General features: G+C 41.3%; 1 protein-coding gene across 1 annotated transcript in view; it reads left to right on the top strand.

Annotated features, from left to right (window-relative positions):
- The window catches only part of CRYL1 (crystallin lambda 1), a 51686-nt gene extending 31054 nt beyond the window's left edge, over positions 1-20632 (top strand). The window contains exons 6-8 of the mRNA XM_058824725.1: positions 3429-3534; positions 16288-16394; positions 17879-20632. Coding sequence (XP_058680708.1) covers positions 3429-3534; positions 16288-16394; positions 17879-17992 — 327 coding nt within the window. The 3' untranslated portion in view covers positions 17993-20632. The remainder of the gene's footprint in view (positions 1-3428; positions 3535-16287; positions 16395-17878) is intronic.
- Positions 20633-25770: the final 5138 nt, after the last annotated feature.

The raw sequence follows: 25770 nt of genomic DNA, 5'->3' as shown, positions 1-25770 counted from the left end.
GAGGGTGCCATGCAAGAAGGAAGATAAAGGCCAGTAAAGCAAGGAGGTGTGAAGTGTGGAGAACAACAAGTTTCTTAAACATTATGAAATGGAAAGATGTAGAGGGATATAGGAGAAAAGTTATCTGCTCAAAATGACAGGACTGGAAAAAGATTTCATCAGGGTGTGGATGGAAGGGACTTGATTGAAGTGATAGTGAAGAGGAGGGTGTAACAAGTACTGCTAAGACAGAATGCATTTATTAGTGGTAATCAGAGGAAGAAAAAAGAAAGAATACTGAATTTGGGAAAGAGAGAGAATGAAGTGGCAAATTTGGAAGCAGAAAGTATGTGGTCCAGGAGGCAGTGAAGTCCAAAATAACTCTTCAACAGACTGGAGTGAATAGGAGAACATGATGAATTGGTAGAATCAGAAAAAAAGTAAGATTGTGATGTCTTTTGGCCATTACATTTGGTATGATTGCAAACCAAGTCCACGACAGAAGTTGTGATGTAGGTGTGACTCAGAGATGAAAAAGAAAGACTGCTCATTAAAACCAGGCAGGTTGGGTCAGAGCCTAATGCTGGAGACTGCAGAACCACCACAGGTTTTTGGAAAGGTGAAAAGGATCCCTGCATAGGGAGAAGCACTAATAAAATAGCAAAGGTTCATTAGGATAATCCTGTGGTATCACTGGAGATTAGAATCTCTAGGAAAATGAGATTATGGTATATAAATGTTGTCATAAGAAGTGTGAAGGATTCTGAGATAGTCTAGCTTTTGAAATTTGACTGGCCAATGGGATCACTGAGGATTGTGGTGGAATTGATTTTAAATCTTAACTGTGTAGCTGTAAGAGCTTCTAGTGAACTCCTACCATACTTCTTCCCACTGACAAGTGCTGGAGGCAGAGGCTTACCAGAAGGGTAATCCAGGATGAACAATCCCCTTGGGAAGATTAATTCACACCTACACTTAGTGAAACCGGATAGGAACTCTTTCTTGTTTAGTTCCTAGCACAAACATCAATCTTTGTGGAAGACACCTTGCTGACCTTGCAGCCAGGTGAATCATTCCATCAACTGATCATCTCCTTACCATAAATGGGAGTAGGGTTATTGCCTAGGGTAGGAAGGTCTAACTTGTTTATTATTTATGTGTTCTAATTTATGAAGAGAAATAAAAATTTTTCTTTAGAAGGGTCTTTTTGACAAGAAGAAGCTGAGCTCATTTGTATAGAACACTGTATCCTTCAACTGAAGGGATCTGTCATGGTTTCCTTCTGGTAGCAACAATTTTTGCCTTTTGGCAGCTGCAAACATCAAATTGCAGCTATAGTTTACAGTTTTTAACTGCTGCTGTGGTTCAAATGCTTGTCTGGAATTTGTGGTTAGTCTTTTGTCCACAAGTCCATGTCAGTCAGTGGGGGCAGGGGGGAACTACTCATCAAGCACAGCTTTAGCAGCACAACTCATTGTTTGGATGAAGCACTCCCTACAGAAGAACACTTTTGTTGACTTTGCTGATGTTGTTCAGAGAAGTTGCGTTGCCATGTCAGGGGAAAAAGCTGTCACAGAATGTATGGCGCCTCTGTTAGTTATCCTGATGCTGGTTTGTAATCTGAATTCTCTCTGAGGTTTTTGTTTAGTCCTGTCTTTATGCAGACCTTTCTGTCTGCCTCTAGATGAGTTTCCTTACCATGTCTATGCTTTACCTTTAATTTGAAGAAAATAATGCTTTCTTATCCCTGCCATTTTATGCTAATTGTTAGGAGAACTGTGTGTTCCATATATGGTACATAGATCTTAATAATTATGTCAGTGTTTCCTTTTCAAAGTAGAGTTCTGCAACAGGGATTCAGACTGGCTTGGTTGATAGGGACAAGGCCTACTAACAGGTTGAGTCTTGAGGTTGTCTTACAGAAGTCTCAGTATAAGCCTGAGATGATGAAACTTGATGTCTGTGGCCAGCTGTAGAGGTTATGTTCATTTGTGGCTTTAAAGTTCCTTTTAAAAGTAGCAGTAGATTATGTAAATCATGGACACAGGAAGACACTGTGGGTGAGATTCAGCTCATTTAAGATGGGATCTTGAAAATGTAGACTGTGATATCTAAGCTTCTTACTCGTCTTTCAATTGGTGAGGAGAATTAGGCCCTTTTAGGATACCACTCATCTTACCTACTCTAGATGCCTGCTTTAGGATGCTGATTTCCTTTTTCCCCTGGTGATTATGAAGAGAGTCTAGATGTCTAGCTTAGATGTCAATGTCTACTACAGATCAGAAGAGCTGTCCTGTGTGCCCGTAACTCTAGCCCATGACTGCATGATACAAAGGGGCATTCAGACAGGGCATTGCAAGAGAGAAACTTAACAGAAAATGATGTGGTTTTATCCAAGCAGATGAGTAAATGAGTATGAGTATTCTGAAGCTTAAAGGGACTTGTTAAGGAAGAGGCACTGAGTAGGCTGAGCACCTTAGAGTAGGGTAAAAAGATAAATTACAAGCAGTTCAGCATCTCTTCCACCTTCCAACCCAGAAGGAAATGTTTTCATGTCTCTGGGAATAAAGAGGACAATTCTCAAAACCTGATCAAAGTGGTTAGAACAAGTCTTCATTAAGTCATATCTTTCTAAGAGGTGGAAAACAACCTCATGTAATAAAAAGTATTCTTCTCAAGTAAATCTGTTCAGGTAAAGAACTGTAAATCACTTTTTACAAGCCTTTCTGTGCTTGCCCCAACCTGATGGAGGCACTGGCTGTTTTGTAAGTGCTGCATGTGGGTGGAATAGCAATGCTCGACTTCTAACACAAGAAGTGCTTCATTTTGCTTGCTCTGTATGCTGCCAGCTCTTGAGATGTGAGGCTGTCTGTGAACTCGAGAACCCTGGGCAGGTTGAGGCTGAGTAGGTTGAATGCTGGGTGAGTTTTGTGGAAAGGGAGTGGCAACTGCATTGCCTGTGTGCTTGGACCCAGCCTTTTTTGCAGGTGGCCTCAGGAGCAGTACCCTCTGGTGCACCACCATTCTACTATTGGGACTCTGCCCAAAAATCCAGAACTAAGAGAATATGAAGGGAGGTGTAACATTTAGCCAAAATTCCTGTATTTAAAAGGAGTGATATAGCACTTGGATTTGATATAAACTCTTTAGGCCACGTGCTATTAAGAGTGTCATGCTTGCTTTCTTCTCCAATTCTCAGTTTCTGGCACTAGGAAGTACAGTCCTAGAGATATGAATGAATGCTTATGCTGAACTGTATGAAGGCTTGCATAGTAGATGGACATTTCTGACAAGCAGTTGTGTTTTTGTCTTTGAAATCCTAACTGCTATTTCTAGACTTAGTTTTTATTACTTCCCTAATTTTTATTTATATACAAAAAAAATTGGAAATTTTGTGTTAAAAGCAAACATTCACCAGTCTTCCTTCCTGTTGTACTTTTGCTGCTTAGGAAGGAGTAATATCTCCTACTGATCTAGACCTTGTGATGTCTGATGGATTGGGAATGCGATACGCATTTATTGGACCTCTGGAAACCATGCATCTTAATGCAGAAGGTAGGTAGTGTAAAATGTTATGAATATGAAGGGAGGGCTTGCTTTGCACAAGACACTGGAAATGTTATGTAACAAACCAGGTTAGGATTGCTGCAACTATGACTTGTCTCTTTTTTAAATGTAATGGTAAGGAAAACTTATTTAAAGTGTGAGGTCAGTGGAAGGAAATGGATATTGATTATCTTGTTTCAAATGATCAGATGAAAGATAACAACCTATTAAAACACTAGCTGTGAAAAAATTTTTTTCTGAGATTCATCCCATCATACTTTGATAACATTGCTGTAGTCATAGTTCTGAACCATCTGAGTGTCACGTAAAAAAAACTATTGAAAAAGTTTAGCTGATAATCCAGTGTCAACAGAAAATCACTTTCCATAGATGAATACCCCCCTTCTGCTGAATTTGTAGCAAAGCTGAATTTGTAAATATCCCTGGAGCTGCTGTGTTTTAAGCTTATATCCTGAATGAAATAAAAGTACTTTTGTTAGCAAAATCCTGTGCATACAAAGCTGACTTGACAAAACAGTCAAGTAACAGTTTGACATCTGTCTTGCATAATTAATATGTTTAGATGTTTTTATTTACCTGGGATTCACATATGCTATTCAAAAAAGTGAATTGCGTAAAATGAAATAAAAATTATCAATCAGCATCACAAAGGTTTGAGCAAAGACTTCAACAAAACACAAAAACTTGAAAAAGTTAAGATCACCTAAATACTAGCTCTTTATATTATGGGCTGTGTCTTTATTTTGCTATTGTATGGTCCTTGACATGGTAGGCTCTGCTCTGCTGCTGGATCTTCTAGGCAATGCTGCAGTACACTTGTGCACTGAACCATTTCCACAACAGCACCTTGTTGGCTGGCTCAGTAACTTGGGTTGTGAGAAGGATTGCTTCACTCCTGCACTTGCAGATACATTGTCTCTGAGTCTAGGGCTGCTCCTGTTTATGTGCTCACAGAGTGACTCAGGCTCTTGCTCTCATCAGTCTGTTTAAATCAAAATTGCTGATGTCAGGACATGTGATGGCTTATGTTCATAGTTCTGTGCCAGTGCCAACTTCTCTTTGGTTGCCCAGTATTGCATCACATAATGTGGAAAAATATGGACCTCCTCTTCATTGCCAAGGATTTGCTTGACTAAGCTGATCTCCTTCTAAAGCAAGATGATCTGCTTAGTGAATGAGGAAAAAGATGTTGTCTATCTGGATTTTAGTAAAGCCTTTGACACCATTTTTCAAAGCATCCTCCTGGAGAAACTGGCTGCTCACTGCTTAAAGGACTGTCTGGATGGCTGGGCCTAGAGAGTGGTGAGGAATGGAATTACATTCAGCTGGGGCTGGTCACAAAGTGGTGTTCCTAGGGTTCAGTGCTGAGCCTAGTCCTGTTTAATATCTTCATTGATGATCTGGATGAAGAGATCAAGTGTGCCCTTAGTATGCCCCTAGTAAATTTGCGGATGACACCAAGTTGGGTGGGAGTGTTGATTTGCTGGAGGGCAGGAAATGCAGAGTGATCTGGTCATACTGGATGTCAAGACCAATTGCATGATATTCAACAAGGCCAAGTCCAGGTCCTGCACTGGGGTCACAACAACCCCAGGCAGTGCTGCAGGCTGGGGGCAGTGCCTGGGAAGCTGCCTGGTGGAAAAGGACCTGGGGGTGCTGGCAAACAGCAGCTGAACATGATCCAGAGTGTGCCCAGGTGGCCCAGAAGGCCGATGGCATCCTGGCCTGGATCAGCCAGGTGTGGCCAGCAGGAGCAGGGCAGGGACCGTCCCCCTGTACCCAGCACTGCTGAGGCCACAGCTCCAATCCTGTGCTCAGTTCTGGGCCCCTCAGTGCCAGAGAGACATTGAGGGGCTGGAGCGTGTCCAGGGAAGGGCAGCGGAGCTGGGGAAGGGTCTGGAGCACAAGTGCTGTGAGGGGCAGCTGAGGGAGCTGGGGCTGTTCAGCCTGGAGAAAAGGAGGCTCAGGGGGCCCTCAGCACTCTCTGCAGCTGCCTGACAGGAGCGTGCAGCCAGGTGGGGTCAGCCTGTTCTCCCAGGAAACAAGTGATAGGACAAGAGTGCTTAAAGTTGCACCAGGGAAGGTTTAGATTGGATATTAGGGAAAAATTCTTCATGGTAGGGGTTGTTAGGCATTGGAACAAGCTGCCCAGGGAAGTGGTTGTGTCACCATCCCTGGAGGTATTGAAGAGACATGTAGATGTGGCAGTCAGGGACGTGGTTTGCTGGTGAACTTGGCAATGCTGGGTTAACAGCTGGACTTGATCGTAGAAGTCTTTTCCAACCTAAAGACTTTATGATTCTATGAAAGCCTTCTCTGATGCTCTGTACTAATACTGTCTTTTTTTTATTTCGGGAAGGAATTGGAGGTAGATACAAGAAAGTGCCTCTGTCCTTTTCATTAGCCTGTCAGCTTCACAGCAGCTCCCATTTTTTACAGTATAAGATATTAGTTGCCCACAGTCTTAAACTATTTGTTAATCAGTGAGGAAGGATGAAGGAAGCATGTGAGAGAAAATAGTGTTATTTGTAGAGGAAGAGTCCCTGTTTTTTTTGTTTTGTTTTGTTATGGTGATGTGACATTGTTGTTTGGATTTGAATAAATTTATTCCAATTATTTTTTCTGAGGTCAGTGTTTCTTCTTTCCCTGTGGGATGCATACATCAAGATCCTCCCCTGAACTTCCTATGGGCTACTGTCACTTTTTGCCTCTGTTAGTTCTTGCATCCTTTCCTCCCTATTCATAAAGGATCCTATCAAACCTATTATCTAGGCCACTTCAGGTTACCATTTAATCAATGCATGAATATTAGGAATGCTGACTATATGGCTGTGAGCCAACTGCCTTGAACATGGAATAAAATGACAGTGTCAAGTCATTAAAAGGAGCAGAGACAGCAACAACAGTTTGAGGACTGAATTGCAACAGACAGGAAAGAAACTGCTTTGGGGAGGAAAAAAGCCTACCCAAACTGCATAATAATATGAATTTGATTGTTGATTTCATCAAATAAAATTAATGTTGATATCTGTTTCAGATTTTGAGTTTCTCCTCTTATGATTTCACATGCCAGCATCACAACAAATGCTGTTAAGTCTTTTACAAGGAAGATCAGTAGACTTCACTACAGTCAGTTTGCATGTTCAGTGTTGTAGGATTATGTTAGCAGACACTACATCCCACCTGTACATGTACTGGGCAATCTGTGAATATAGTGAAGATAGTCCAGCCTCAGTGAGATTGTATCTCCTAATCGCTTGTTTCTTGAAAAATCTGGTTTCTTCTTCTTGTTTTTTCAAGCCCTTGCAAGCAATCATCTGTAGAAGCAGAGGCTAGACTATAACATCCTGTGTTTTACAGGTTTGCAGCAAGTGTTCTTAATATGTATTTCATAATTGGCTTAGATCAGATATTTTGTTAGTAGGTTATTTAGTGAGCTATAATTGGAACTTGATCTAAACTGCCAATATCAGCAGAGGAGTTGGATGGTGGGAGGTTGAAGGATCTTTATCTTATATCAACACCATTCCAGGATTATATTCTACCTGTCACTCACTGAGGTATTCATAGAGGAGTTATGTGGAAATTGGGACTGATATATGGTCCCTGTAAAGAAAGTGAAACTATCCAGTAAGCTAGAAATGAGTCTTCATGATCAATATTATGTTTCTCTTACAGAAAATGGGAATATTTGCTCATTTTAGAAGCACCTGCCAGGTGAATTGGTTTTGGATGATAGGGGCAGAATGATTGTGCTATGTGAAAAGCACAAAATATGAAAAGGAAAGAGTGGAGAATCATTAAGTCATAGTTGAAAGGGAGGAAATTTTACTTTTTTTGTTGGGCAAGACATAGCCAAGTGTAGTTTCTAAGAATTATTCTAAACAGATATGCTGGCTGGTTCAAGAGCAGAGATTATTTCCATTGCTATGGCCACTACTTCAGTACTGCTGCACAGGGAGCAAACCAAGTTTTAACCCAGTTCAGGAGCTTTTGTACTGCAAGCTGGTCAGCAGGTGTGAGAATGTCTAAGGTAGTAACATCTAAGAAAAGGAAGACTGCCTTCTTTTCTGTCCAGTCTATGTGTTATGTTTTAGGATAATAAAATATCTCAACCCAATTCAGGATACTTGTAAAAGGATGCTACTGAGATGGAGTATCACAGTGGTGTATAATCATACAAACCCTTTTAATGTTCATAAACCCACCATATATTTCATATGTATTTACATGCATTCAGTTCCCTTCCCAATAGGCTGAAAAAAGCAGTTTATAGCCCTTCTAGAACTGCTGTTTGCCTTTGTGGAGCTGCAGGGCTTTTTTGTATGAAAGAGTTTATATGCATAAGTCAAGGTGTGAATTTTTCAGAATACTGGCTGCTGTGCACCAGTTTCCTTCTATGGGCTCATAGGTGTAAAGTAGTTCCCTCTGCTTTCTGAAAGGAACACATGACTTTGCACAGGAATTCTTGGAGCTTTATTCCTCAAGTCCTTATAGATGGTTCCCAAAGAAAGTGTCTTGATGCATTAATGAGAGTGTGAAATGATCACCAAGTGGTTCAGACTGAGGAATTCATCCCAAGTTTGAAACTGATCTAAGAAAATAAGCAGTTCATAATGACTCAGTTTTATTCCTTGATCCAGCAGGCCTGTGTTACGGACATCTTTTGTGAAAAATCCTTTCTTTAGGATTTTTTCCTTCTGGGAAGCTGAGGCCCCAGAAAAAGAATGTAAACACTGGTTATGTGCTGCTGTGGAATGCAACAGGTGCACCTGTGATTGGCCCATGTTGGATGTGTACAATTAAGGGCCAATCAAAGGCCACGCTCTCTCTGGGACAGAATCAGAGAGAGCTCCTTTGTTTATTCATTCTTTTTCTATTCTTAGCTTGCTAGCATTCTGAGATCTTTCCTTCTATTTCTTTTAGTATAGTAATAATGTATATATACCATAAAATAATAAATCAAGCCTTCTGAACATGAGGTCAAGATTCTCACCTCTCTCTTCACCCTGAAAGACCCTTGCAAGCCCTGTAATAGGCATGCAGAAATACTTGTGCATTGCTGTTGAGATGGTAACACTGGCACAACAAGAATAAAACCTTTTTTGGTGCTACCAGTTTTTCAGTGTAGTTCCAAGTATTTGTGTGATTAGAGCCATAAGTGAACTCATATGGCAATTAATGTAGTGTACAAAACATCCTGTGAATTCACACCCTAGCTCAGAGCATGCACCTGTGTTCAGACACGCCCTTCATGAAGATAGGATTACATTTAAAAAGTTGCCCTTGGAGGTGTGATGTCTAGAAATGCAATCCCTCTATCATTAAAAAAGTTTGGAACTTTTGTTTCTCTGAACATAATATAACCATGTCAGATTCCTTCACGATGTTCCCTTTTTTCTGTTAAAACAGGTCTTTTTTTCTGTTATTATCCATCTTTCACTACAGGCTCTTCTTAGATTTTATGTGCTAAAGTCAACCCCACCCCAGTCTTTTCAAATTGTTGATGCTATTGCATCAGTGGCTTGACCATCATGCCTCCTGTCTTTGAGTCATTACAGTATCTTAATACGCTGCTCATCAGGTTGAAAGTCATCAAGTATGGTGGAGCACCCTCTCTTTGGCATGTTCCCTGTCCATGCCAGTGACACTTGCTCCTGACTCTCATTCCATGTCACAAGTGTCTCAGTGCTTGCTAGGCTGGTTTACCGAGTTTGCTTGCTTGTCCTTCAGCTCTCATGCCTGTTGCCTTTCTTGAGACAGCATATGAGAAGCTGATACTTTAAAGTGCTTACAAACTATAATGCATGAATATACTACATTTTATACTGTTGTGTTTTCACTTCTCTTTTCCTACTGCTACAGTCATTATCCTCCTTATGAACTTCACTTGTGGTTTCTCTCTGGGCAGTGAAGCACTTAATGCATGTTTCTAAGCTAAATATCTGTCCTGAGTTCCTTTTCCTTCATCAATACTGTGTTCATCTTGGTGATGCAACTAGAGGCATTGCAGCAGTAAACATGTTTGCACCACACCAGTGCAAGTTCTCAGGTAAGGAGCTGCAAACTTTAAGTGTGGTTACTAGAACAAATTCTTGTGGGACAGTTCATTCATTAGCCGTTTTGGAAACTGCCTGAAGTGTCACCGAAACTGCATAAGCAGCTGCTTATTCCATTATTGGAGCCTTGTGTGTCCTAGATACATATGGGCAGCTGAAGAGCCTTGAATCAATGCCTTTGTCTACACGTTCTTGTAACTAGACTGTAGAAGTCAGAAATGCTGAGAGAGTTTGGGATTTTCAAGGAAGATAGAGTATTCCCCTTTTCATCTCTATAATCTTGCATGTACTGCCCCCTAGAACTTTTTGTAACTCATTCTTCTTCTTTCACCCTGCCATAGCCGTGACTAAGTGGTGGAAGGAAGATTCAGGAAACTCCTACCTTTCCTGGACGTGTTTCTGTTTTGTATTCATAGTTCTCAGTTGCCTGCTGCAACATGTGCCTCCTCCCATGGCCTCTTTCCTCCAACATTGGCTAGGTGAGCGTGTGCAAGACAGGGGAAGGTTTAGACAGGGAGCCAGCAAACTGCACAGACAAGAGGAAGCTATTGTCCTTTTCCTCTGTCCCCTCTTGTGTCATTCTTGTTCTCCAGTTGGAGATAGCGTGGCACAGCGTGGGCACAGCAGTGGCCCACACAGAGAGGTGGTTGTTTTCATCAACCCCATTTACCATCTTGCTATTTTTCCACCTCCCAGGTGCTCCCGTTTCACACTATTTGCCAATGCTGATTCTTCCAGCGTAAGCTGCTCCCTGGGTAGTATCAACAAGTATTAAAGAGATTCTACCATATTTGTTTGCCTTCTTGTCCCTATGATCCAGCCAAGGGCTCTTATCCACCTTTGCAATAGCCCTGGCCCTTGAACCAAAGGACTCCTAAGTCTAAAGGCCTAGAGTCAAATATTTGCTATGAGTTTGCAGTTGAAAAGCAAAGTGATTTTTTTCAGCAATATTCCCCATTGCTCAAGTGCCAGCTTCAAGAAGGCATTCAATCAGTTGATAATGATTTCTGGAATCAAATTAAAATTGCATTTCACACTGGAAGAACTGTCTTGCGTTATTAATTTGAACTACTCATTTTTTTTAATCCTTGAGTGAGATTGTGTGTGTATTTGAACTTTTGGTCTACTGACTTCACTTGAGACTTGAAAGATTTTGCAGTGCCCACACCCTGCTTGGCGTTCAGCATATGTGCCTGCACGTTACCATGTCAGCCACAATGTTGATATCAGCTGTGCTAATGTTACTGCTCTTCTCTAGACCTCTAAGCTTTTTCTCACTTTTTCCTCTTTTGCTGACATTGCATAAGGCTTCTTTTCATTCTTACATTACATGCAGTGGATGAATTGTGCTATCCAGCCTGCATTTGGCACGTCTCTGCTGCATTGATGAGCTACACCCACCCAGAAATTGTTCTGATTCATTCAAGCAGCAGGTGAACTGCCAGTAGGAGCTTGATTTCCAGGTCTAGCTGGCTGAGTGAGCTTTAAAGGCCATGTCCAGCTCAGGAGTTCATACTCAGCAGATAAATGGCTCAGCCACATCCAAGCATTCAGCTTTCCCAAGATAACAATGCACTTGAGGCTTGTGAAAAAGATTTCTGGTGCACACTCTTCTAGGCTACCTTCTCATTACTACCACAGTCAAAACTACTCAGATTGACTTTTGGAAAAGTACCAAATCTAAACTATTAGGTCTAAGTGTCATAGACCTTTGTGAGCTGGGTAAACACCAGAATAACTGGTAACTGACACTGCTCAGTTTACCATTCCTTCTGTTGCCAGTTGCTCATGGGCATTTGCTTGGATTGCTATATTTGACTGGGTAGTCTTTGTTTATTTTGTCATTGTCCAGCTGGCAACAGCTGCTGGCAGAATAAACCTGCACTCTTCTGCTTCAGTCATTTCTACTTCTGCATGTGGAAACATTTTTGCTCAGACTCCTCACTGTTAGAAGACAAAGCTCACATGAGTAAGTTACACGTAACTGTCTTTGTCTTGTGGTGGTGCATGAGTCCTGTAAAGCATTGTCTTTGGTTCCCAGGATTGCTCATGTGGTTAGCATACCCCCAGTAGGTCAGTCTGGGTTGGCTTCAGGTGCTGAAGTCTATGAACCCAGCTGTTAAATAGTAATAGGCAAACACTTATGCTAATGGCAGGGTATGGTCAGAAAACCCTGATAACCAGTGGTCCTTTCCAGAGTGCTTATGGAAGTGGATGGTGGTTTCTGCTTCTTCCCCCAGTGAAGAGATAGGATGATGTCACAGCCTGTTCCACATCCCACAGTAGTGCTTCCTGAACCTCACTTCCTGCCAGGGATGTTTTGAATCCCACAAGGCAATCTGGAGGTTTCTGGCTGTGTGTCAATCGAGAAAATTGATCAAAATACAAATTTTCTCTATAATTAAAAAAACAATATGTCTGTATGACTAGCTGGCATTCCTTGTTGTGTTGGGGAAAGCTGGAATGTGCCAGATTGTATTCTAGGAATGCATATGCTCCATGGCTAGATAACACAAGGAAACAGACTAACTGAATGCTGATTGTCACACTCTTGGCTCCATGGGTAGATAACACAAGGAAACAGACTAACCGAATGCTGATTGTCACATTCTTGCCACCAAATACAGATTCAAGCTATTTAACAAGGCTGCAGTTTTTCTGAGAGCCTCCTCCTTCCTTCAGATACTGGAGAATGTTTTGTAGTCCATTTTTAAAGCAGTGGGATACAATTCTCTCTACGTTGCCCTATGCAATGGACATATTCTGCTGTTCTGTCCTTTCAGTTGTTTAGCTGATGGTCATCATGACTTCAGAGTGCTGAAGGAAATTTAGTACTTCCTTGAGGCTTTGTCCTTTGAAAGTTCTTCTTTGGCCCAGAACCAAGAGTGTTCTCCATCCTCCCACTGACCTCAGAGGCCTTTCAGAAACCCTGTACCTCAGCGATTTCAGGCGTGTTGAGCAGTCTGTAGTGTAGTTTATGGTACACAGTTGGCAGTAGTCAGAGGTTTCCATTCATTCATTCCAACCTCAGCCATTTTAGGGTTAGACAGGTGACTTGCAAGGTATTGATATCATACAGTAGTGCATTCCAGGGAACTGTTGAGGAAAGAGATCACTTAATGACTCTAGACCTGATTTGCATTCTTTTGTGTGACAGTCAGGCGTACTCACTTATATTTCCTGCATTTTGCAGTTTAATAAGACCATGAGCAGTTTTTGTTCATGCTTCTCAATCTGTACGATGTCCTGAATCTTCATGGAAGAGTTGGTAACTGTAACTGCTTGCCTCTGTCTTTTGCATGTTTCTTCTCTTTGCTTTGATAATTAGCTAATAAAAATAGAATTAAGTGTGAAAATTCTTCAGTCTCTGTGGTTCTCAGAAGCCTTTAGTGGATGTCCAGAACTTCTCAGATCTGGGGTGATCATCAGGATAATCCACATAGGTGTGATAGGTTGGACTCAGTGATCTCAAAGTCTCTTTCAAGCTAGTTGATTCTGTGTTTTTATCAGTGTCAGCTTGTTTACTGCCAGATAAGCAGTGCTCATTTAGTGTTGTGATGCAGTTCCTGACGTCCTGATTGGGAAAGGCTTACCCTTATCCTTTCTGATTATGTGGTAGTTAATAGCACTAAAAGTCTACTAGATATGTATGTCTGGCTAAGTGACTGATTTCTCTTTTTGGTGCATGTATGATTTCATACTCTCTAGTGCCTCAACAGTAATTGTTTAGAGATTCCTACTGGAGCTGATGGAACCTGGGTCTTTCTGTAATTCAGCCAAGGTCTACTTGGCTGCCATTTTACCCATCATTACCAGTTAGCTGGTTCCCAGGTTCTCTGACCATGTGTTTTAAGAGCTTCACAGATCCTGTGTGAAGGTCCTGAGGTCAGACCAAGCTCTCAGGGTTTCATACAGGCTCGAAAAACCCCAGAGGTGGAGACTGCACAACCTCTGTGGGCAACCTGTGTCAGTGCTTGAGTGTCCAGTGTGAACCCCTCATATCAAATTGTTATTCTCACTGACCTCCCCACAGGCTCTGCTGCAGCACTGCAAGCTGCTGGTAGGTTCCCCCACAGCCATCTCTCCTGCAGGCTGAAAAAACACAGATCCCCCAGCCTCTCCTCACAAGACAAGTGCTCCAGCCCCCACCATTTTGGTGGCTTCTGCTGAAGTTGCTCTGTTTTGTCAGTTTTTTTGTACTGGGGAGTCCCAAACTGAATGCAGTATTCTGGATGCAGTCTAATGAGTGCTGAGTAAAGGGTGTTAATTGCTTCCTTCAGTCTGCTGTTAATTAACTTCAATCTGTTAACACAACCTAGGCTGCTGGCCCTCTTTGCTGCTGGGCACACTGTTGGTTCCTGTCCAGCTTGCTGCCTGCCACTACCAGGAGTTCTTGGAGTTCACAAGCCTGTGTTGTTGCAAGGAGCCCTTCCTTCTGAGATGCAGGATCTTGCATATGTCCTTGTTAAAGTTTTATATTGGCTCATTCCTCCAACCTTTCTAAGGGCAGTCTTTCCCTTCAATGTATCAGCTGGTCTATACCACTCTAGCTCCCACTCCTACCCAATTTGATGCTATTCACACCTTATGAGCATGTTTTTTTAAGCAGTATGGGTGTCAGGACCCATTTCTTTCAATATTCCATTTTTGCTGGCCTGCAGGTGGAGTGCAATCCATTAACCACTACCTCTGAGCCTACATGGCCAACCTATTTTTTGTCCATCTAGTTGTCCAGACAGACAGACCCTAATGTCCTAACTTTGATACAAGAATATCATAAAAGACCATGTCAAATGCCTTTCTAAAGTTGAGGTAAATGATATCCACTACTTTCCTATTTTTCACAGTTATTTAACCACAGAAAGCAATGAGGTCAGACATAATTTACACCATTGGAGACTACGTGCTGATGGTCACAATCACACTCTCATTCTTGTGTCCAGGAATTTCTTTCAAGAGGACTTGCTCCTTGATTTTCTTAGGGACAGAAGAGAGATTGATTGGCCTGTGATTTTTTTTTCTACCTTTGTTGAAGATGGGTGCAATATTTGCCTTCAGTCATATGAAGACCTTGTGATGACATTGGTGCATTGACTGGCTTGTGTTTAAAGTACGGTAGAAAGCAGACTTGCAAGGGCATGCTAGTAACAATAAGGGCTATTACTAGCAGTAGAAGTCTGTCGCAGACATTTCTCCACAGAAATCCTTTCTTTCGGATTTCTGTGTCTTCGGGAGGCCAGAGGCCCCCAAAGACAAGGTAAACAATTATTATCAGCTGCTGGGGAATGCAACAGGGGCACCTATTTTGATTGGTGATTGGTTCATGTTTTATGTTTATAATTAAGGGCCAATCACCAGTGCAAGCCAGGGGACTGAGTCCTTGGCCACAGCTTTGTTGTGGATTCTTTTCTATCTCTTCCTAGCTAGCCTAGCTGCTCTGCAAAACCTCTCTCTATATTCTATTAGTATAGTAATAATGTATTATATATAATATATTAATAAATTCAGCCTTCTGATTCAAGAAACAAGATTCACCGTCTCTCTCTCACCAGCTGTGCCCACTCAGGCGCGGTAATAGAAGTCCACCTTGTTGCCCCTGACATCGTTGCAAGTTCAGCTGGAGCTGATCTTTGACTTTCCTGACACTATTCCTAGATGCCTAGGGGGTATTTTTCATCTTCTTCTTTACAGCCTGTCCCTGCTTCCACCTGCTGTATGACACCTTTTTGCACAGGAGCTCGTCCCAGCAAATCTCTTGATACATGTACTTGTCTTCCTGAATATCAGGATGGACTGTTCCTGCTCTTGGAGGATGCTGTGCTTTACTGGCCTGTCCACAGGCTCTCACTCAGCCAGCTGCCCTTCCCATGGAGTAGCTCCACAGATCTGAGCTGCCCCATTACAGACATAGCACACCCCCTCCTTATCTTTCCTGCAGTGTGTATCTCTCTATGTGTGAGCCATCCCCACACACCCCAGTGGCCCCTGATATAAGGTTTTTCTCACTAGATGGGCCAGGGATTTGGCAAAGATGCCTTTTCTCCACTTTGTCAGGTGAGCCCTGTCTTCCCCTAGAAGTCCTCAACCATCAGAGAGGGTTAAAAAAACCAAATCCCTGTCTCTAACCCCAGTTAGAGGTTGAAAGATACAGATCTGCAAGATCCATCTGTTCCTCCTTTAGCCTGTTTCCTTCACTGGAGCCTACCTGTGTCTCCATGCCTTTGATACTTTCCCCCTGAGCCATGTTGTCCTTGATACACTCCAGGTTAATAAATGGAAGTAATGACAGGAATGCTTCAAGATATGACATACACTGACCAGGAAGAGAGGTGATAGCACCTTCTCGTGCTCCCTGGTCAGGGAAGCCTTCTGGTCACAAGTAACAAAGCACAGATGTATTCATGGTCGTGCACCACACCCTCACACAGCATTTTCTGCTGGTGTGTGACATTCATTGGTTTTGCAATGCAGCAGTGTCCTAAATAACTTTTCCGTGAACCTTAATGGAAATGGGTTGGATAGAATCCATTTTTCCTTCATGACAATTAGGTGTCTTAATCATAAGAACAGACCATGTTTTGGATCTCTGATTTTTGGGTCTCTGCCTGCTTAAGCACAGGCAGCCTTACTGACTTTAACTGGGAATTTCTGTTGAAATGTAACTTTTCACTCTTATTTTCAGGTGTATCAAGTTATTGTGAAAGATATGCTGAAGGAATGAAACTTGTTCTGAACACCTTTGGGCCAGTTCCAGAATTTTCAGGTGAAACTGTGCAGAAAGTCAATCAGGTAAATAAATCCTCCACACTATTCCTTATCACTTCTTTCCTCTTATCGTATTATTCTTAGCCTCCTTTCCTACATGGATATTCATCCTGTGTCTTCCTCCTACTCCATCTTCCTGCATAAACCTATAGCTTTTTCTCTTCTGGGTGTTCTTTTTATACTTCACAAACCAGAGTTCCAGTTTGTCATATGTGCAAATACATGTTTAAGGGAAGCATGTGAGCAGTCTGGTAAGGTTACTTGCATGTTTAAAGATAAAATGTGTTTAAGTGCTGTTCTGGATTGGGATCTAGTTTATGTATTAACATTTCTAAGCCCACAATTTGTTTATAGTCACTACATAGTCATTTTGAATGACCATAGGAATCAACTGAAGTATTGTCATTTCCTAACTCTGCCTTTTCAAAAGGTGCCTTTTTTAATGATTCACTAAAGAATATGTGTAGGGGTTGAATAATTTCTGATCAGCTGTCAGAGATTAATTCCAAATATGGAGGCAGCCTGGAAGATAGCATATTGTGTTCCTATTTATGTTAATGCATTTTGAGGAAAAACATTCTTTTATGCTTAAAAATATAGACTGCTTATAATAACAATCAATAATAATTTTGGCATCATTCACAATCAGAAGCTTATAATTGGTGTGAAACAGTTTGGCTTTCTTTATAGAAGGCTGGATTCCACTTCAAAATCTGTTTCTGTATCTTTATTATCTTAAATCTTCAGTGCCAAAGATGAGCTTGCAGGGGATCCTCTGTTAGAGTAAATCATTAAGCATTTCTTACCTTACTCCTCTGTCCCTGCCTGATTTTTGTGGAGTGACTGCAGCTTGCCAGTCACTGGTAGCAGTTCCATGTTTTACCCAGTTTCTCAACACTTGCCTTTTAAGCCTAAGACCTCAGGTCCTGTTTTGGCAAAGATGACCTTGTGGTCTCTATCTGCATTCTCAAAACAACTTTTTTTTCCTTGTCACTTCTAAGACAACTTTGACTGTGCACTCAGAAATGCTTTTTTCCCTGTCTTCCCCTGTCATTTTTATAATAACTGGTATTCTTAAGACAAAATGTTTTTATAAATATGATATCCCTCACTGAATGTATGGGGAACCACACATAGGAATCTGGTTCAGAACACATTTTCAGCAACATAAATGGACAGGTTGTCTCCTTTCTACTGAATAAAAGATTGTTATCAAAAAGACAAGACAGTGACTGTGTGGAGCAAAATGAGGGAAGAGGCTGATGCTTTCTTGTTTCTGTAGTCCTGTACATTGCCACATTCAGGATGACCTTATCCAGGTGAGAGCATTTTTTATTCCCATACAGGTTGGTTCCTTTCCAGTCACTCATGGAAAGAGTGACCTATTTCTTGTGATAGCCTAAATGATAATTTCTGTGGATGGTGACTTGGGAAAGCAGGAAAAATTGCTGGTGAAAAACTTTTCACTCAGAATGTGAAATTTAGTTATCTTAAATTTTCTCTTCCAGGCACTGTCTGAAAAAATTCCAGTTGTTCCAAAAGCCCTGGATGCCAGGAGAAAATGGAGAGATGAATGTCTCACTGGTCTTGCCAAACTGAAAACACAAATGAAATCTGACTGAGATGCACCTTGTCTAACAGGAGAGACCAAATGAAGAGCAGATCTTCATAAAAAGCTGAAATTTTTAGTCATGCAGAAGAGGAGGCTGAATGGGCAACCAATGATATATGCACATGGAAACCAATGAAACATTTGGTCCAAATTTGCCAAATTCATTAATTACTAGAAACAATTATTAAAAGGTTCAGTTAAAATGTGTCAAATTGCTATATAAATGCATTAGATGTGTAAGCATTAAGTAGCTTTAGCAACATTAGTATTGTGCAATGCAGGAACACAATCACATTTTAAATAATGCATTTTTCACCTTGCTTAGGAATTCAGCACTTGAGCAATATTTGCTAGCGCGGGGATCTGAAACAGGCAAACATCAGCTGTTCGTCACTGGAGAAAATAAGCCCTCCCCCACCAGTCCCTGTGACAGTGAGGTTAATTTGTAAAGCAGTGACTGCAGATAGGAGAAGGTTGTATTGACAAAGTGGATTCACTGGATGATGAGCTGAGACCTCAGCAGCAATTGAGGGTCACTTCAGTTCATGTCTGTTCTGTTTCACAATGTGGGGGAAAGAACTGCTCCTCCTGTCCCTCCCCTTGGCACTTCTGTACCTGTATGGTGATCTAAATGTGAGTAAATACAGCAGAATTCCCCCTTCATCCCCTCCCCCTGCTTCTGTAAGACTTACCAGAGACCTACTTGGTCTTCAAGACCACGCACTTGAGAGCCCATGGCTTTGCTCACTGATGTTTGATGCTGGCTGTTGGCACTGCTGCATAAGTACGTGCCTGATTTTATGATTTGTCTGTGAGAAAGAAGAGATCTGGATTTAGTAGCTGGTTTGGGAGACAGTGTGGTGTAGTGCACCTGTCTGGGCTTTCTCCATGACCTTCTAAATGATCAGAAAGCAGTTTACCTCTCTGCTGCCACATCTGTTTTATACACTGGTCGAAGCAAGATCTGCTTCTTTAAGATTCAGCTGTAGCTGAAGGAACCCAGATATCTGAGTTGGAACTAGATGATCTTTAAGGTCCCTTCCAACCCAAGACATCTGATGATTCTATGATCTGCTCTTTTGGTCCCCTACAGAGGGAAAGATCCAGTGGCATAGATGTAGCATTTATGCTTTACTGCTGCCCTTCCCTCAGGAGATAAAATATCTCCACACAGAAAAACATAGGATACACCCAGAAGTAGGATCAACCTGAGGTTCTGCAGTGGCATGTTTTGGTCCACTGCAAAGTGTCATTATGAACATCTGTACTCTATAATATAGTTGGACTTTGATCTTAGCTGGAACCTTGGGGCATTACTGTTAATGCAGATAGTAGGAATAACTTGAAACGTTGCATTGCACCCACCCTGCTTGAGTTATGTAGTTCTGAATTTGTGCTAGTTTGTCATGTAACTTCACAGTACAGAAGCAGACGTTTTAAGCTGTCATTCTGCTAATTCTCATGTGTTTTTTATAGAGGATGCAGTACACAAACAAGCTGTTTTTATTAAAGCTGTAACTTTACTAGTTATTGTTTTGAGCTTAGCAGAAATATCTGCATGAGCATACTAAACCCACTTATTTGTGTTTATGACACAGTAAAAGACATAAGATAATTTGTATTGCTTGACACAAGACGTGGGTCAAGAACACATCTCTGGATGTAAAACATAGGATGGGAGGCATAGTGCAGAGGTTGTCTTGTGCTTCTTTATAATCAGTGGAGTGAACAGAAAATTTGTAAGCTCAAATTATTACTTTATCCCAATACAGACTTAAAATGTTCGTGTTTCTTCTCTTGTTTTTTATTGCCACAGTGACTGGCTCAACTTGCATTTAGATATCTGAGAAGTCAGTCCTCACTCCTGAGGCCTTACTAGGCAATAGTAAATTAATTATGAGGTTGATTTCCTCATTTTGTGTATGGTTTTGCATTTCAGACAAGGCTGAAGAAGGTTCTAATTACTTTCAAGATTCGACCTGTTTTTCTTGTGGGCATATGACATTGTCATAACTAATTAGCTTGCAGTGCTTCTGTTTACTCTGAGATTTTTTTAAAACTTGATCATGCCATGAAATATTTGCTGCTGCCTTTATTATTTGCTTATTAATAAAATATTTTAATTAGGAAGGTATTAAATTGTGTGCTCCAGTGTGATTGATGCTTGAGAGACACAGCAGTTCTGTAGAGTGAGCAGCTGCTCCACAGGGTTGCAGCACATCTCGCCTAGGAGCATCAGCTCCCACACAGGCTTACAGCTGTAAGTTGGGGAAGGGGAAGGTGCTTGACAAAAAGTGTATTTTAACTGCTATTTGCATAGGAGTTCCAGCCTCTAGGAGATATTAGTCAGGTAGAGGCACAGGGTGTCCACAGAGGTGGTACAGTCCTCCAGCCTGGAGGTTTTCAAGTCCTGACTGGATGAAGCCCTGAACAGCCTGGTCTGACCTCAAAGCTGACTTGCTGTGAGCAGGAGGTTACCGTAGAGACCTCCTAAGCTTCCTCCTGGATTGCATTTCCTATTTCAAGTTTTATTTGATTCTGGATAATTTTGCATCAGAAATGTTGCTCCAGTCAAATATTTATTTTGTTTGATTGTCGACAGAATGAGCAGTACTTAAATGATCAAGTAACTATTTTATGATAAACTATGAGATATTTTGGAATAATTTACCTTGTGGTTTCTTTTTTACACGATTACATATTTTAAATTCCTGTATTTTTTTATTCAGGTTGCACCTATAGAATTTTCGAAGGCAGTCTTTGTTACACTGTGTTTTTCTCCATTTCACCAATTTGTTATTTATTGTTTTCCATATTGCATGTATTTTACTGTAAGTTACTGCTCCATATTGGAAGCAGTGTCCAATATATTATACCAAAGCCTTTGATTTAATTAAAAAGAAACCATCTATGATGTGTGAGATAGGAAGAAAGGACAGATGCACAGAAATAATTGCTTCTCTAAGGGAAATCTCCAATACCTCTGTTTCCTAAATCTCTAAGTGTAGTGGAGTAGCTTGCAGCTTGCAAAGCAGCTATATTAATTTACTTTCCCTAGTCTGAAGTAGTTTCCCTATTCTTCTGTTAAGTCATGATAAGTTGAAAGTTAAAATGGGAGCATTTTTCTGATTGCGCTATTATCTAATTGGAATGGTATTAAACTGTGTTATCCTATCTATACCATCTTTTAGGCAGAGTGAACTGTACTTTATTAGAGAAGCAGGAGAAGTGCTTGTGGTGCTTGTATAAAAACAGAAAAAAATCATTTTGAGACAAAGTGATGTCATTGTCAGTCTCAATTTCTTGAAAGATGAGATCTGCTGCCAGTGTCTGTATAGTTCCATGTCAGGATTGCATTGCCATAGCATGGAGTTACAACAGGGGGGTTTGAGAATCTGTAACTGTGGTGCCGTTGCAGGGATGGAGATACGGAGGACAGGAGCTCTCCCTGAGAAGAAGGCCCAGAAGATGTGAACCTTACAATTACTTGAAATATCAGGAGGAAAACCAAATGGTCTTCTGCTTTCAGTAGCCTCCTAGGCCCCAAGGGAGTCTTCCACAAATTAATTTGGATCTACTTAGAGCAAACAAGTGTAAATGAATATGTTTGCTCTATGTGCCTGCTCATCTGCTCTGTTCCCTCAAACTCCAGTGAGAGTATGTGTGTGCATGCACGTATGAGACAAAAACTGACCCCAGGGGGAAATTCACATTCAGTTTGGAAGGATTTGTATGTACCAAGCCAACAGCCAAGGATTTATTTCTGTACTTTTCTGTGATTTCAAAAAGAGAAAGGTGTTCCTTCCTTCAGCATGTTATTCAGAGCTGCAGGGGTGCAGCTTAGAGCACATCACTTAGAGGAAGTTACCTATGGACTGGTATCTGTTATAGTTAACTTTTTGGGTAGAACCTCCTTCTCTAGAAAGGTTAAACAAACCTCTTGGTTCTGTTATCAATGGGAGATCATAAGATACTGGCAGTGTTCTAGTTTTCTATGGAGCAGTACAACATATTTTCTTAACATATTCAAAGAAATGCTCCATGGGCTTGCAAGGATAGATTGCTCTTCACTAGATATTTAAATGGAGAGATGCTTGGAATAAAAGAGCACTCAGTGTGTATGAGATTTCTTCTTGAATGTGGGTGTGAAATGGAGATTTTAACATGCGTCTTGGTGCACTCTTTCCAGCTACTTGCATTTCACACCTGTTTTCACAAGAAGCAGAGATGTGTAAGATGCAGAATCATTCAGAAACTTGTTTCCTTTTATCTATGGGTAGAATATAGTCTAACATGGAAAAGTTAATTAAGAGTCCATAGTTTCATGTGGATACAGGAAAGCTTTATGCTGAACTTACTTTTTTTAGAAGATTCTATACAATAAGAGCTGTAAATTTGCCCTAAACTGAATGTTTGATCTGTTTAGCTTAAGCCTAGATGATGACACTGTTGTAGTTTTAACAGACTGCTCAAGGCCTCTACAAGGGTCCAACACCTCTGTGTCATCCCAATGGAAAGGTTTTCCAATAGAAAACATTAAAAAGGCTCTATAATTTAAAGCACTATGAAAACCCTTCTTTCCATTCATGATGCGTTTAAACTTTAACATCAGGTCTTGCACTAATTTTTCCAGTACCAAAACAGTACCTACTTTCCACATCAAGCCACGGTTACTTGTTCTTGGTCTGCTTAAACAGGTAATGCTCCTAAGGAATACAACAGAGGCATTTTTTGGCAGCTCAAGCAGAAAGTGATGAGGCTGGAAAATCCTCACTGTGACTCTGATATTACTGAAAAAATTAGGTTATTGTTTATGAGTCAGCTTTACTGCAAGCTATGGTTGATGTGGAGCTTGTTGTTTGGTTTTTTTAATAAACCCTACTTAATGGGGTGAAATCTGCATATTAAATCCTTAGTAGTAATATAGAAATTATTTCTGTGCAGTTAAAAATATATTTCTGGAATTGCGAGGCACAAAGGCAGCAGTCACCAAAGTGTGTAGTTTTCCACATTCCAGAACATCTTCCAACCACAAAACCAGATTTTCTGATATTACTCAAAGCCATGCAGTAATGGAAAGATATAATTGTGCCATTTGAAACACACAGGCCACTGCAGACAGCACATTGCATAGCCAGGTGATTTCATTAAATGAGCATGCCTGTTGTCCATGTGGTACTGAATTTTATGGAATAGGAATAGCATGAAGTCACATTTTGTACTTCTACAAACCAGAAGTGTTTCCATTTGCTTTTGATTTTCCTTCTTTAGAAAGAAAAGTTAACTACAAACATCATCTCCCCTCTATCAGTATCTGTATCAGTGCACAGTAAAGGGTGATTACAAAAGTCTGAATATAGCTTCAGTTGCTAAGACATCTCATACTACTCCAGTGTGTTGTTTATAAAACAAAAACCATTAAAAATGAGGATGTGACTGCAGAGAAAAATAGAGAATACAATTTCTCTTAGGCAGATGCAGGTATTATTTATTTTATGACAAATAAAATCAGATTTAATCTGATCTTAGTGTCCTGATAGTTTATTATAAGGGAAAACCAGTAGGCAGAGATTAATGCAAACATATTTAATCATCAGTAAAAGGGAGGTAGGTGCATGTTGCACTATGTATACAGTGCTTCCTGCATCTGAATATAGGTTTTGGTTTCAAGTCTCTTCTTAAAAATCTACAGTCCAGACTGCTCTGGAGTGTGCTGCCATAAAATGTGCTGTAACAACTGGCCAGACAGTGGCCACTGACCAGCCTCAGGTAGTTACTGCCTTGTCCACCCTGTTGGCAGTCCTGTCCCCATGCCTGTGAAGAGCAGAACAAAGTGTAACTTCCAGCTGCCACCTCTGCTGTGAGCTGCAGGTGATTTCTTGCCTGTTGCCAGAAGGACTTTGCTCTGGCACGCTGCTGCTGGCCGCGCTGCTGCAGGTCAGTAAACAGGCCATGTGGGCAGCTCTGCCCACAGCCCTGCGGTTTGTTCTGTTTCTTAGGCCAGGTCAGTCTGTGCTGGCCTCCAGCATGGCTTGCTGCCCTGTTTCTGTAGCAAAGGGCTTTTGGCTGTACTGCCTGTTTAGGCCAGTCTGCCCAGCTCCTGGGAAGCCAGCCACAGGCTGTTGCAGAGCTGGCAATGGATGTTAACAGCTCATCCTCATTTACCCATTTTCCAGGCTAACAAACTTGGACTATTCACATATAAAATAATTTTTTTCCTTCCAAGATAGTTTACCTGTGATAGCTGATATCCATCTGCCCTGGTGCTGTGCTGGTCCAAGCTCTTTTCTGTGATCCTGCTGCAGCTTTTCTGTTTTTTGCTGATGTGGGTTACTGCCAGCTGCCATCTCTACCTGATGGTGTGACTTCAGCCTGAGGAAAGCTGGAGAACTTTCCATGACATAAATATTCATCTCTCAGCAGCATGGGGGCTCTTTTGCCAGGATGTGTGTGGTTGCAGGACCTTCCTCTGGTGGTTGTGTCAAAGGTTCTGAAATTTTTGTTAAAAGGTAGAGGTGATCACCACTGGATGTTAGAGCCTACAAGGAGGGCTTTAACATGACCATGCTCATGATTTATGAGTAATTTAAAAGCCAGATAATTTGTAAGCTGGCTAATTAAAGCAATGTTGAGACACTTCTAGAACAACACACAATCACCTTGTTTATAGCAGGAATGCACAAAGACCAGAACTGAATAAAACCCAGTCACCATGGGAAGACTGGTTTGTTTAGCATTAACACCACAGCTGTCCCTTACTTTTGGCAACACTCAGTGAGCTTGTTTTCAACAGTGGCACTGAAACAGTGTTATTCTGATTGCTTCTCATCCTTTTAGTGTGCATTTCCTCAAGAAGTTTCTCTGAGGGAAGCAAAACCTTGTATTTAGCAGCCATTTAAAAAAAATTATTATCCTTTGCATGATTTCCAAGCTCTTGTAGCCATATGAGTATATTCTATACTTTGTTGTATTTCTTCTTTTTCCTTTTTTAAGCTTTCCTTTGAATTGTCCATTCACCATCCACCTCTCTTTCCACATTAGTTGCTTGTGGTGACCCTTCACTACTGATGTTTCTCAGCTGTTGAGAGGATCATCTTTAATTTCAAAACTACACATGGGGATTAACTGCTACCCAGATGTTGTACCAACCTCCCACTCCAGCCTCTACAAGCAAACTCTTTGTGATGAATAGTGATTATTTCCACTCAGTAGATTGGATCTAAACTCTGAATCTGGCCATCTGGACCCTGTTTCATCATGGCTGGTGTCTCAAGCGTGTGTTTTGGTCATTCCCATTACAGTTCCCCAGGCACAGCCCAGCAGTTTATTGGCAGAAACTCCTCTGACTCACATTCCTCCCAGGACAGTGCTGTGTGCTGCAGGTGCAGGAGTGCAAACACAGCCTTTTCCTAATCCTCCCTGTTGACAGCAATATTTGACTTCTCCAATTTAATCTCATGGTAGGTTCCAAGATGAAGCTGCTCCCTATTTTACGTCTGACTCAGTATTTATCTGTCAACTTGGTGCTTGCTGAGATTATTGGTGATCAACTACTCTGAGAGCCTTAAAACAAAGTTATTGGCAGAATTTTTAGCCCACAGGATTTATGTTTGTATCTGGAAGGCACAGGGCAGTAGAAGCAGGACTTTTGTGGTCAGCACAGTCCCTGCAATGTGGGACATTATATTTATTTTTTAGCCTCACAGGGGGAAGCTCTCCCAGTCCCTGGCTCCTGCCTGTTGCCTTTTCAACTCCTTGCATCCTCCCTGAGAGGTAGAGACCCCACAG

The sequence above is a fragment of the Ammospiza caudacuta genome, chromosome 2, assembly GCF_027887145.1.
Source record: "Ammospiza caudacuta isolate bAmmCau1 chromosome 2, bAmmCau1.pri, whole genome shotgun sequence".
NCBI classification, from domain to species: domain Eukaryota; kingdom Metazoa; phylum Chordata; class Aves; order Passeriformes; family Passerellidae; genus Ammospiza; species Ammospiza caudacuta.
The sequence above is the reverse complement of the archived record's forward strand: the minus strand, read 5'-3'. Positions and strand labels throughout refer to the sequence as shown.